This window comes from Conger conger, chromosome 14, assembly GCF_963514075.1.
Source record: "Conger conger chromosome 14, fConCon1.1, whole genome shotgun sequence".
NCBI lineage: Eukaryota > Metazoa > Chordata > Actinopteri > Anguilliformes > Congridae > Conger > Conger conger.
This window is the reverse complement of record NC_083773.1, coordinates 46,735,926-46,748,533: the sequence shown is the minus strand read 5'-3', so window position 1 is coordinate 46,748,533 and position 12,608 is coordinate 46,735,926. Positions and strand designations below refer to the sequence as shown.

The window sequence follows — 12,608 nt, the reverse complement described above, 5'->3', positions numbered from 1 at the left end:
GGCCAAATCAACTGTTTGGAAGACCAGATTAGAGTTTGCCAAACAACATCTAAAAAAGCCTTTACAGTTCTGGAACAACATCCTATGGACAGATGAGACAAAGATCAACTTGTACCAGAATGATGGGAAGAGAAGAGTATGGAGAAGGAAAGGAACTGCTCATGATCCAAAACATACCACCTCATCAGTGAAGCATGGTGGTGGTAGTGTCATGGCGTGGGCATGTATGGCTGCCAATGGAACTGGTTCCCTTGTATTTATTGATGATGTGACTGCTGACAAAAGCAGCAGGATGAATTCTGAAGTGTTTCGGGCAATATTATGTGCTCATGTTCAGCCAAATGCTTCAGAACTCATTGGACGGCGCTTCACAGTGCAGATGGACAATGACCCGAAGCAAACTGTGAAAGCAACCAAAGAGTTTTTTAAGGCAAAGAAGTGGAATGTTATGCAATGGCCAAGTCAATCACCTGACCTGAATCCGATTGAACATGCATTTCACTTGCTGAAGGCAAAACTGAAGGGAAAATGCCCCAAGCAGGAACTGAAGACAGTTGCAGTAGAGGCCTGGCAGAGCATCACCAGGGATGAAACCCAGCGTCTGGTGATGTCTATGCGTTCCAGACTTCAGGCTGTAATTGACTGCAAAGGATTTGCAACCAAGTATTAAAAAGTGAAAGTTTGATTTATGATTGTTAGTTTGTCCCATTACTTTTGGTCCCTTAAAAAGTGAGAGGCACATATAGAAACTGTTGTAATTCCTACACCGTTCACCTGATTTGGATGTAAATACCCTCAAATTAAAGCTGAAAGTCCGCAGTTAAAGCGCATCTTGTTGGTTTAATTTCAAATCCATTGTGGTGGTGTATAGAGCCAAAAAGATTAGAATTGTGTCGATGTCCCAATATTTATGGACCTGACTGTATATAGCACCATCCAGCTCCTCAGGAGCATTTGGGGGTTAGGTGTTATGCTGAAGGACACCCACTTCGAACCGGCAACCCTCCGACTGCAAAACAACTGCTCTTACCACCTGAGATAAGTCTCTATATAGAGTCTAAATTCCCCATTTATTGTCCGACTTTGTTCCCTCAATGTACACATTTTCATTTAATAGGTCCATTTAAAAAATGTAGTTTGGTGTTTTTTGGTAAGTTGTCCCAGGGTGTCTTTCTCTGAGTAGAGCTGGTTGCTCTTCAGCACCTCCTACTGGTAGCAGTGTGCGTCAGGATGTTTAAAATGAAATTAATTTGAGTGCTCTCTCCTCTCAGCAGGAGGGGAACTTGTGAAGTGAGCTTGTGTGAACTTGTAGGTGAATTATTTTCAGCGAGATTTTAATCTTGTGATCTATTCTTGGTGTGTAATAAAGGGCCCTGCAGTTCAGTCTCATAAACTCTTAACTCCACTCCACTGACTGAAAAATGACTTCAGTTCTAAAGCCACAGGCTCGCTCTGTGTCTGTGTGCTTTGATTTAATGATGTCGCAGACGCCCCCCCCGAACCACAGATGTAACAGCTAGTCCTTCATGCCGATTGGCTGCTTTATTTGCTTTGTTCGTTCGGTGGATGTTTTTTGCCGATGTGTTTTCGGGTGTAGATATGGTCAAAGGTACGGTGGTTTTGTAGAAAGCCAGGCTGACTTTTGCTGTGGGAGTCAGTACATTGTGTTCTGTAAAGAAGGCTTTATACAGGCTTTCATTATGAAAGAAGAAAACCTTCCCTCATGGGAATTTACTGCTCATGGGGTTGTCTCTGTAATTGCTTGGGACGAATTTGTCTCCACTTTTAAATATAGGGGCAATCAAACCTTGGTTTCAGATCTCAGGGAAACAACCAGTATTCAGGACTTTCTCTCTTGCCTACTCTTTTTCTCTGCATTTTTCCACTCTCTCTCCCACTCCCTCTCCTTTCTTTCTCTCTCAGATTGAGATATTCTTTATTGGTATGATGATAGTACATTGTATCATATTACAGCAGTGTGAATGGTATTGGTACAGTAACAGCATTTAAAATCTGATTACACAAAGTGGTTATAATGTTTGGTATTGATTATGTTGTCCAACATTTAACATTGTTTTCTCTCTCCTTTTCCCTCTCTCTGCCTCCCTCTCTCTCCTCGTCTTCTCCCAATCTTCCCCTTTCTATCTTTCTCTCTCCTCCCTCCCATCTCTATATTTCTCTCTCTTCCCTTCCTTCTCTCTCTCTTTTTCTCTCTCTTGGTACGTCTCCGTCTCTCCCCCCTCCTTCCCTCCCTCCCTCCCTCTCTTTCTCTCCTCCCTCCCTCTCTCCCCTCTCTCTCCTCCCTCCCTCTCTCTCTCTCTCCCTCCCTCTCTCTCTCCTCCCTCCCTCCCTCTCTCTCTCCCTCTCTCTCTCTCCTCCCTCTCTCTCCCCCTCTCTCCCCTCTCTCCCCTCTCTCCCTCCCTCCCTCCCTCTCTCTCCCCTCTCTCCCTCTCTCTCTCCCTCTCTCCCTCCCTCTCTCCCCCCCTCCCCTCTCTCCCTCCCTCTCTCCCCCTCCCTCTCTCAGTGCTGTATTGATAACTATGAGGACATGGTGAAGGTCCTGCTGAACCGCGGGGCTGTGTGAACGCCCAGGACAACGAGCTGTGGACCCCGCTGCACGCTGCAGCCACCTGCGGCCACGCCTGCCTGGTCAAGGTCCTCGTCAGCCAGTGAGTCACAAGCCCACCTCCTGCCAGCGGCCAATTCACCGCAAATTAGCCCAGCCCAGCGCACACACATCCAGCTATGACCAGCTACCAGCTGTTTCAAACATAGCTTGAGCTGGTCAAACCAAGTTGAGTATGGAGCTGGTCTGTCCTGGTCAACCAGCTACTAGCCGTGGAGAAAGGCTTTCAGTGACAGACACCTTTTATGTTTTGGTTCCAAGTAATACTGTGGTTGCCTCGCAATTACTGCTATTTTGTGAAGAATATGGTATAAAAAAATGGAAATAATTTTTAAATTCCTGAAGGTGTGTAAAGGGTAATGAGCTGTGGTCTGTCTGTGATATTCATAACATGGCTGTCTGCACAGACTCTATTACTGTTCCTGGAGATCTACTGTAGGTTTTCACTCCAACCCTAACAAAGCTCCCCTCATTCAGCAGCTAGAGCAGGGCTTCCAACCCTGTTCCTGGAGACACTACTGTCCTGTAGGTTTTCACTCCAACCCCTAACAAAGCTCCGCTCATTCAACAGCTAGAGCAGGGCTAGCCCAAACCCTGTTCCTGGAGACCTACTTTCCTGTAGGTTTCCACTCCAACCCTAACAAAGCACCCCTCATTCAACAGCTAGATACTGTATGTAATTTAGCTGCTAATTAGTAGAATTGTCACAACGGCAGGGCTGAGGAACCAATAGCAGACTATGGGGTGTTGAAAAAATGGCAGGTTTTAATGAGGATCAGACAGAGTGTAATCCAACAGGCGATCAAAACCGGGAAGGCAATCCAGAAACAAGGGAAGAGTCCAGGGAAGCAGGCAGGGGTCATACACAGGAATCCAGAAACAAAAAACCAATAATACAGAATGCCACAAGGGCTAGGGAAACAAGGGCTCAGGAATAAGGGGGCTAGAACTTGGGGAGGGAATAAAGGGCTCGGGACTCGAAAAGCAGGAAAGAACAAACTAGCAAGGTGCAACTGCAAAGGACAGGTATAAATACACAGGGGAATGAGACAAACTAGGCGGGGGGGCATGGGTGTGAGGGGTGGTCTAACAAATAAACATCAGGTGAGACACATGAAAGGGTAATAATATAATAACGTGGGGGAAATGAAAACGCGGACTGGATTCACAAGAGACGTAGTAATAGGGGAGAGCAGGTGCTGAATCAAGGCGATTAGAGATAGAACAGGGGAGGCGGAGCTATAGAGCAGTATTGAAGTAGAGGTAGAGATAGTCTGGTCAGTTACGTGATTGAATTACAAAATACCCAAAACTAGTGAATGTTAGTTTGTTAGTTAGATTGATTGTGTTAATATAATTAGTACTGTACAAATTCTATGTTAGTTGGGATTAGTATATTAGTGCTATCTGCAAACATGAAATGGAGACAAAGCAGAAAGTAAGAACAGTGAGACAGAAGGAATCATGGCACTAGCATTAGACTTGTTCCATCCAGCCTGTCTACTTTCTGAAGGCCGTACATACATACATATTAATCTTAGTGTTTACTCATAATAGTGCATACTCATTTTATACTGTCTGTACTTCTTTCCCTGAGCAGTGATCTCCCCTTACATGAGAGAGAGGGAGGGGGGAGAGGGGAGGGAGGGAGAGAGAGGGGGAGAGAGGGAGTGGGGAGAGAGAGAGAGGGAGGGAGGAGAGAGAGGGAGGGAGGGGGAAAGGGGGAGAGAGGGAGAGGGAGGGAGGAGAGAGGGGATGGAGGGAGGAGAGAGAGGGAGAGAGGGAGGGAGGAGAGAAAGAGAGGGAGGGAGGGAAGGAGGGTGGAGAGGCGGAGGGGGAGGGGGGAGAGAGAGAGAGGGAGGGAGGAGAGAGAGAGGGAGGGAGGGGGAAAGAGGGGGAGAGAGGGAGAGGGAGAGAGGGAGGGAGGAGAGAGAGGGGAGAGAGGGAGGGAGGAGAGAAAGAGGGAGGGAGGGAGGGAAGGAGGGGGGGAGAGACGGAGACAGAGGAAATGGCTCCAAAAGTTTTTATGTAACTTTTTGAAAACAAATTGGGTAATATGCACACATATACCACTGGAGGCATACTGTCAAACTACAAGCTCCTTTGGAGGTGTCCTTTGGAGGTGTCCTTTGGAGGCGTCCTTTGGAGGTGTTTGAAGTGTGTTTTCTTGCCGGAAACCACAAGCTCACTAACACTCCAGTTCAGCCATTATAAAGCCCACAGGGCTGTGTTGAAAATATCCTTAATCTCACAAACACTGGCAAAAATGAAAACATATACTCAAACTGAAATAATATCAGAAAACACCAGAAAGTGAGATGTCCTTTCATGGCAGGAGAATCCAGTTGGCTAACAGCCGTTGCTATATTACACTACCTCTTGGTCATGTTGTTTCACTAATATTCGCAATATGCACAAAACTGGATTTGGGTTGGGTTTAAAGGTAGGGTATTTAGTGAGTCAAAAGTATCTGTGGCGTTATTAACCAAATGTGTAAATGTGGTCAGGTACTGCGCCTTGTCATATGTGTATGCGGTTACGACATTTACTACAGCACTACAGCAAGTGTTACGACAAGCTGGACGTCAGTTTAAGAGACCCAAGTTGAATGTATGCTGCTGTTGAACTGAAGAGCTCATGAAAGTCAGAGTTATTGCAAGGATTTGAACACTCATCTGTGCCTTCAAGTTATTACACACCTAATCACAATGTTTTCAAAGGCTGGCGCTACTGTCAAGTAGAAAAAAGTAGAAAAACTTGCATAAGGGAAGGTTTAAAGAAGCTGAGTTTATAGACAAGTAAATATTTTGGTGAAATGACCATCGTCAGTACTGTTATTAACCAAAGCATGCATACTGTACACTTTAAATGCATACTACACAGTATCAATGTATACTAAACACTGCCAATCCCCACTAAACAGTTTCAATATATGCTGAACACTTTGAAAGCATACTGAGCACTTTCAGTGTTCAGTGTAGAGTCTCTGGTGTGTGCTCTGTGAGTGTAGAGTCTCTGGTGTGTGCTCTGTGAGTGTAGAGTCTCTGCTCTGTGAGTGTAGAGTCTCTGTGGTGTGTGCTCTGTGAGTGTAGAGTCTCTGTGGTGTGTGCTCTGTGAGTGTAGAGTCTCTGTGGTGTGTGCTCTGTGAGTGTAGAGTCTCTGTGGTGTGTGCTCTGTGAGTGTAGAGTCTCTGTGGTGTGTGCTCTGTGAGTGTAGAGTCTCTGCTCTGTGAGTGTAGAGTCTCTGTGGTGTGTGCTCTGTGAGTGTAGAGTCTCTGTGGTGTGTGCTCTGTGAGTGTAGAGTCTCTGTGGTGTGTGCTCTGTGAGTGTAGAGTCTCTGCTCTGTGAGTGTAGAGTCTCTGTGGTGTGTGCTCTGTGAGTGTAGAGTCTCTGGTGTGTGCTCTGTGAGTGTAGAGTCTCTGGTGTGTGCTCTGTGAGTGTAGAGTCTCTGGTGTGTGCTCTGTGAGTGTAGAGTCTCTGTGGTGTGTGCTCTGTGAGTGTAGAGTCTCTGCTCTGTGAGTGTAGAGTCTCTGTGGTGTGTGCTCTGTGAGTGTAGAGTCTCTGCTCTGTGAGTGTAGAGTCTATGTGGTGTGTGCTCTGTGAGTGTAGAGTCTCTGGTGTGTGTGCTCTGTGAGTGTAGAGTCTATGTGGTGTGTGCTCTGTGAGTGTAGAGTCTCTGTGGTGTGTGCTCTGTGAGTGTAGAGTCTCTGGTGTGTGTGCTCTGTGAGTGTAGAGTCTATGTGGTGTGTGCTCTGTGAGTGTAGAGTCTCTGTGGTGTGTGCTCTGTGAGTGTAGAGTCTCTGTGGTGTGTGCTCTGTGAGTGTAGAGTCTCTGGTGTGTGCTCTGTGAGATCTCGTTCTCCCCCCTGCAGTGGAGCTGATCTCCTGGCGGTAAACTCGGATGGAAACATGCCCTACGACCTTTGTGAAGACGACCCCACTCTGGACATCATAGAAACAGCCATGGCTAACCGCGGTGAGCTGGGGGCCGGACCGGGTCAGACTGCGGTCTGAGGCTTGTGGGGGGCACTGGACCGGGTCAGACTGCGGTCTGAGGCTTGTGGGGGGCACTGGACCGGGTCAGACTGCGGTGTGCCATCTTAAAGGTACAGTAGGTAATGTTAGCCATCTTAAAGGTACAGTAGGTAATGTTAGCCATCTTAAAGGTACAGTAGGTAATGTTAGCCATCTTAAAGGTACAGTAGGTAATGTTAGCTATCTTAAAGGTACAGTAGGTAATGTTAGCCATCTTAAAGGTACAATAGGTAATGTTAGCCATCTTAAAGGTACAGTAGGTAATGTTAGCCATCTTAAAGGTACAGTAGGTAATGTTAGCCATCTTAAAGGTACAGTAGGTAATGTTAGCCATCTTAAAGGTACAGTAGGTAATGTTAGCCATCTTAAAGGTACAGTAGGTAATGTTAGCCATCTTAAAGGTACAGTAGATAATGTTAGCCATCTTAAAGGTACAGTAGGTAATGTTAGCCATCTTAAAGGTACAGAAGGTAATGTTAGCCATCTTAAAGGTACAATAGGTAATGTTAGCCATCTTAAAGGTACAGTAGGTAATGTTAGCTATCTTAAAGGTACAGTAGGTAATGTTAGCTATCTTAAAGGTACAGTAGGTAATGTTAGCTATCTTAAAGGTACAGTAGTCATTTCGGACTCCTAGCGGTCAAGAGAGGAATTACAGCAACAAGCACCCTCAAACCACTGTTGATCCTTCCCACAGTCCATGAATGTAACGTGTAACATGAAGCGTTATTATACAGTTCAGTGTTCTCGTGGACTGTTTTGGAAAGCTGACACTGACAAACTATTTTTCGTAGTGTTCGAGTGAGAAAATGTTTGAACAGGTCACTTTATGAAATGTTGTCTTCGGTGTGTTACACAATACTATTTATATTTTTCACTTTAGCTAACCAACTACATTATGAGCAAGCAACTTATTTGGCTATGTAACACAGCCAATGGCGTGGGGGCTTATTCTGATTGTTTGCATGTAGCTGCCCAAATTGTACTCCAGACACTCAAGATATCACTGAAACTCTGTATACACGTACGCAAACTCACACACACTCACACACACATTCAAACACAGGCACACACCCTCACACACACACACTCAAACACAGGCACATGCACACACACACACACACACACATTCACACACACACACACACACACACACACACACTCACACACGTACACACACTCATTCACACGCAGTCACTCAAACACAGGCACACGCACATACACACACACATATACCCATAAACACTCATACACACACACTCATATACACACACACATACACACATGCACAAACACACACTGACACACGCACATGCACGCACACACACATACACATACACACGCACACACACAGCTCATCTGGCTACCCCTCCCCTGTTCCTGTCTCTGTGTATTGGATCGTCTGAGGTCTTAGAAGTTTTCAGAGGGCTCTGAACAGGCCGAATGGTAAATTATGAATCAGACATTCCCGAGACTACAGTCAAAATGGTGGAGGTGCAACTTGCTTTGCAAGTGGCTCACAGGTTTAAATCATGCTGAAACACCAAGCTGTATTACATATAAAATACACACATATAAGAACATATTTTTCAAACATACACATTTGCATTGCTCCCTGTTCCTAGCTGTTAGATTCAGTCACATTCAGTAGCTAATAGAGCACAATCAGAACTGGGCGCTAACAGAGCACGCTCAGAACTTTGCGCTAAGAGAGCGTGCTCAGGACTGTGGGCTAACAGAGCATGCTCAGGACTGTGGGCTAACAGAGCTCAGAACTTTGCGCTAAGAGAGCGTGCTCAGGACTGTGGGCTAACAGAGCTCAGAACTGTGCGCTAACAGAGCTCAGAACTGTGCGCTAACAGAGCTCAGAACTGTGCGCTAACAGAGCTCAGAACTGTGCGCTAACAGAGCATGCTCAGAACTGTGCGCTAACAGAGCTCAGAACTGTGCGCTAACAGAGCTCAGAACTGTGCGCTAACAGAGCTCAGAACTGTGTGCTAACAGAGCTCAGAACAGCGCGCTAACAGAGCATGCTCAGAACAGCGCGCTAACAGAGCTCAGAACAGTGCGCTAACAGAGCTCAGAACTGTGCGCTAACAGAGCTCAGAACTGTGCGCTAACAGAGCTCAGAACTGTGCGCTAACAGGGCTCAGAACTGTGCGCTAACAGAGCTCAGAACTGTGCGCTAACAGAGCTCAGAACTGTGCGCTAACAGGGCTCAGAACTGTGCGCTAACAGAGCTCAGAACAGCGCGCTAACAGAGCTCAGAACAGCGCGCTAACAGAGCTCAGAACTGTGCGCTAACAGAGCATGCTCAGAACAGCGCGCTAACAGAGCTCAGAACAGTGCGCTAACAGAGCTCAGAACTGTGCGCTAACAGAGCTCAGAACTGTGCGCTAACAGAGCTCAGAACTGTGCGCTAACAGGGCTCAGAACTGTGCGCTAACAGAGCTCAGAACTGTGCGCTAACAGAGCTCAGAACTGTGTGCTAACAGAGCTCAGAACAGCGCGCTAACAGAGCTCAGAACTGTGCGCTAACAGAGCATGCTCAGAACTGTGCGCTAACAGAGCATGCTCAGAACAGTGCGCTAACAGAGCTCAGAACAGTGCGCTAACAGAGCTCAGAACTGTGCGCTAACAGAGCTCAGAACAGCGCGCTAACAGAGCTCAGAACTGTGCGCTAACAGAGCTCAGGACTGTGCGCTAACAGAGCATGCTCAGAACTGTGCGCTAACAGAGCTCAGAACAGTGCGCTAACAGAGCTCAGAACTGTGCGCTAACAGAGCTCAGAACTGTGCGCTAACAGAGCTCAGAACAGCGCGCTAACAGAGCTCAGAACTGTGCGCTAACAGAGCTCAGAACTGTGCGCTAACAGAGCTCAGGACTGTGCGCTAACAGAGCATGCTCAGAACTGTGCGCTAACAGAGCTCAGAACAATCCCTGTTTATCCGGCTGATCAATGCGAGTCAATCCCCTCCTGTTCCACGTGACGGACGGATCAGAAATCAGGAAATTAGGGCAGGGGGGCGGGGACACGTGAGGGGTCACCATGTGGTTACCGCGGGTAACATGTCTACATGAGTGGGCTCACCAGGGGTGTTGGTGTCCCGGGGGGACTCAGGTAAATCCCTCTCTTTCCTCGTTGGACGTTCCAGCTGTCACACCGCAGAACGGTGACACCTCTCACTGCTGTTTACGCTTATTCTGCCGTTTAATAATACAAATCTTCTCCCTGCAAGCTTGCGTGTAATGAAAGCACAATGCCTGCACTGTTAATTACAATTGTAATTGATTGTTTAACTCTTTTGATGCTGGCACAATCCCTTAGAATTTTAAGCTGAACAGGTTACTGAACTAGATTTTCTGAATGTTAGTGAAAATGTGGGGTTTTTTTTTAACTGTCACAGACTTTTGCTAGGCGGTCGTCACAGTTGAGTTCTGTAATGGAGACTATTCATTAAACACGACACTGAAATCTCTTTGCGCAGGTAGACCCTTCCAGGGCTGTTGTGTAGAAAGCGAGTCTCATGACAGTTTGAGGATGTGGAGCTTTACTGGGTCGCTGCAGTCCGTTTACGCCCCAGGGCTGTGTCACCGTGTGACTGACAGTGTCATTTTTCCATTTGACTGACAGGTATCACTCAGGAGATGATCAATGAGACGCGGGCGTCACTGGAGAGGAGGATGCTGGGAGATATCCAGGCCCTGATCCAGGACAACGAAGATGTCAACCTGCAGGACTCACAAGGGGCGACACTGGTGAGATAAGAAACACCTCCACCCCAATGCCAATACTGTTTGTCGACCGACTCACAAATCACAAAACCAACCGGTCACCTACTAGTCAAAGCAGTTCACGAAACCTCTACCTACTGATCAACCAATCATTCAGTCTGTCAACCAAACAAATAAATCGACCACTTGGCCAACCAATCAATAATAAGCCAATCAACCAATCAATTAATAAAAAAGTTAGCATTCAGTCATTTGGTCAATAAACCAATTAATCAGCGAGTCAGTCATTCGATCAACAACCAAATCAGTAAACTACAGTAAACTAACCTGTCACATCAAGCTAATCAACTAATCAGTCAATGTGACATTCATCCAACCAATCAGGCACTTACCCAGTCAATCAATCAATCAATCAACCAACCAACCAACCAACCAACCAATCAGTAAACCAACCAGTTCCCCAATAATTGAGCCAGTTAGCCAATCAATAAACCAATCAATCAGCCAGTTAGCCAATCAATAAACCAATTAAACGGCCAGTTAGCCAATTGTTCCACATAGGTAATTCATTGTTCAGTTGTTCAATTAAAAAATAACACCAAGAAATCTGAGAATATAATTCTCAGTGATGTGCTGTTCAAGGTTGCAGGTGTGGTTAAAGCACATGGTGTGTAATGCCAGTGCATTGCAGAGCGTGGGGGTTTTGGGGTGGGAAATGGGGAAGTCACAGTGCGATTAAATGGATAGGCCCACTTCCTCAAACGAGGACAACATGCAGAGTTTGGGCACACCTCACTCTGGCATTTCCTCTGCTGTGAGATTACGAATTCCATTGCCAAAACACACTCTGCTCAAGCAATTTGCCCTTCTAATCGTATTCAGTGTATTTTAGTCTGGGGTGACGTGTAACTGGATGAAGAAATAATTTTAGAGAAATTAAAGCTTTCTTCTGTATTGCTAAACGGTTTTACCTATCATAACAGTGATATTTTTACCCGGAAAATGTGTATATGTGTTCTGTATTGCCCCTTGTTGTATAAACGGTTTAGAGGTCTATTACGTTATTGACAGTCACAGCACACATGAGGATAAAGAGGTGATTCCTCTGTCCACCTTTGTGTGGTTTTGTGTAGCAGTGTGATCTCAAACACGATACTGATCCATAGGGCTTAAAACACAGCCGTCTTTACACTGAAAGGGAAAATTGTGTTCATGAAAGGTTGTAATGAAATTTTTAGATGTATTACAACAATAATGAAAGCTATTGTTATAATCGAATTTGGACTTTGGACTACACAATGAACCATGCTTCTTTTATGGAAAACAATGTATCTTTTTCTTTCCTTATCCACACACACACACACACATACACACACACTCACACACACACACAACCAGACACACATGCATACATGCCAATACACACACTTGCACACTATATACACGGACTTGCACACACACACACACACACACACGCACGCAAGCAGACCCGCACATAGACTCCAGTACACATACACACACACACACACACACACACACATGCTCATGCGCACCCACACACCTACCCACACGAACACACGCATATACACACTCATGCACACACACACAGCTCAGACACAGAGTTTTGAGGCTAAAGGCTGTTTGTAGGTGAGGGGATGATCCTTTTGGTTTGCCAGTTGTCACCTGCTAATAAACTTAGGGACTTACCCATAGTGCACTGCTCCCTGCCAGGGCTTAGTACTAATTGGCCAATCCTGCAGTCTGTACCCTCAGTGCTGCAGCCATAGAAACATACACAAAAATATAAAATATTAAGGCTATAATATATAAAACATAATATACACTCAGTGAGCAGATATTTATTGTACTTATTTTTTAGTCTTATTGGTCTTCTGCTGCCATTTAAGAGGTTTGATGCTTTTTGTGTTCAGAGATGCTCTTCTGCATACCACTGTGGTTATTTGCATTACTGACACCTTCCTGTCAGCGTTGACCAGTCTGGCCCTTCTCCTCTGACGTCTCATTAACAACAAGTTTCTGTCTGCATAACTGCTGCTCACTGGATGCACCATTCTCTGCAACTCTAGAGACTGTTGTGCATGAAAATCCCAGGAGATCAGCAGTTTCTGAGATCCAAATCACCCTGCCTGGCGCCAGCAATCATTCCACGGTCAAAGTCACTTTTTTTCCCTATTTCTTTCCCATTCTGACATT

At 45.9% G+C, this 12,608-nt stretch overlaps 1 protein-coding gene across 1 annotated transcript in view; it reads left to right on the top strand.

Moving 5' to 3' along the window:
- The first annotated feature begins 2,527 nt into the window (after positions 1 to 2,527).
- The window catches only part of LOC133110446 (protein phosphatase 1 regulatory inhibitor subunit 16B-like), a 24,092-nt gene continuing 14,011 nt past the window's right edge, over positions 2,528 to 12,608 (top strand). Inside the window, exons 1-3 of the mRNA XM_061220558.1 lie at positions 2,528 to 2,669; positions 6,497 to 6,600; positions 10,294 to 10,418. Of these exons, the coding sequence (XP_061076542.1) occupies positions 6,534 to 6,600; positions 10,294 to 10,418 (192 nt within the window). The 5' untranslated portion in view covers positions 2,528 to 2,669; positions 6,497 to 6,533. The remainder of the gene's footprint in view (positions 2,670 to 6,496; positions 6,601 to 10,293; positions 10,419 to 12,608) is intronic.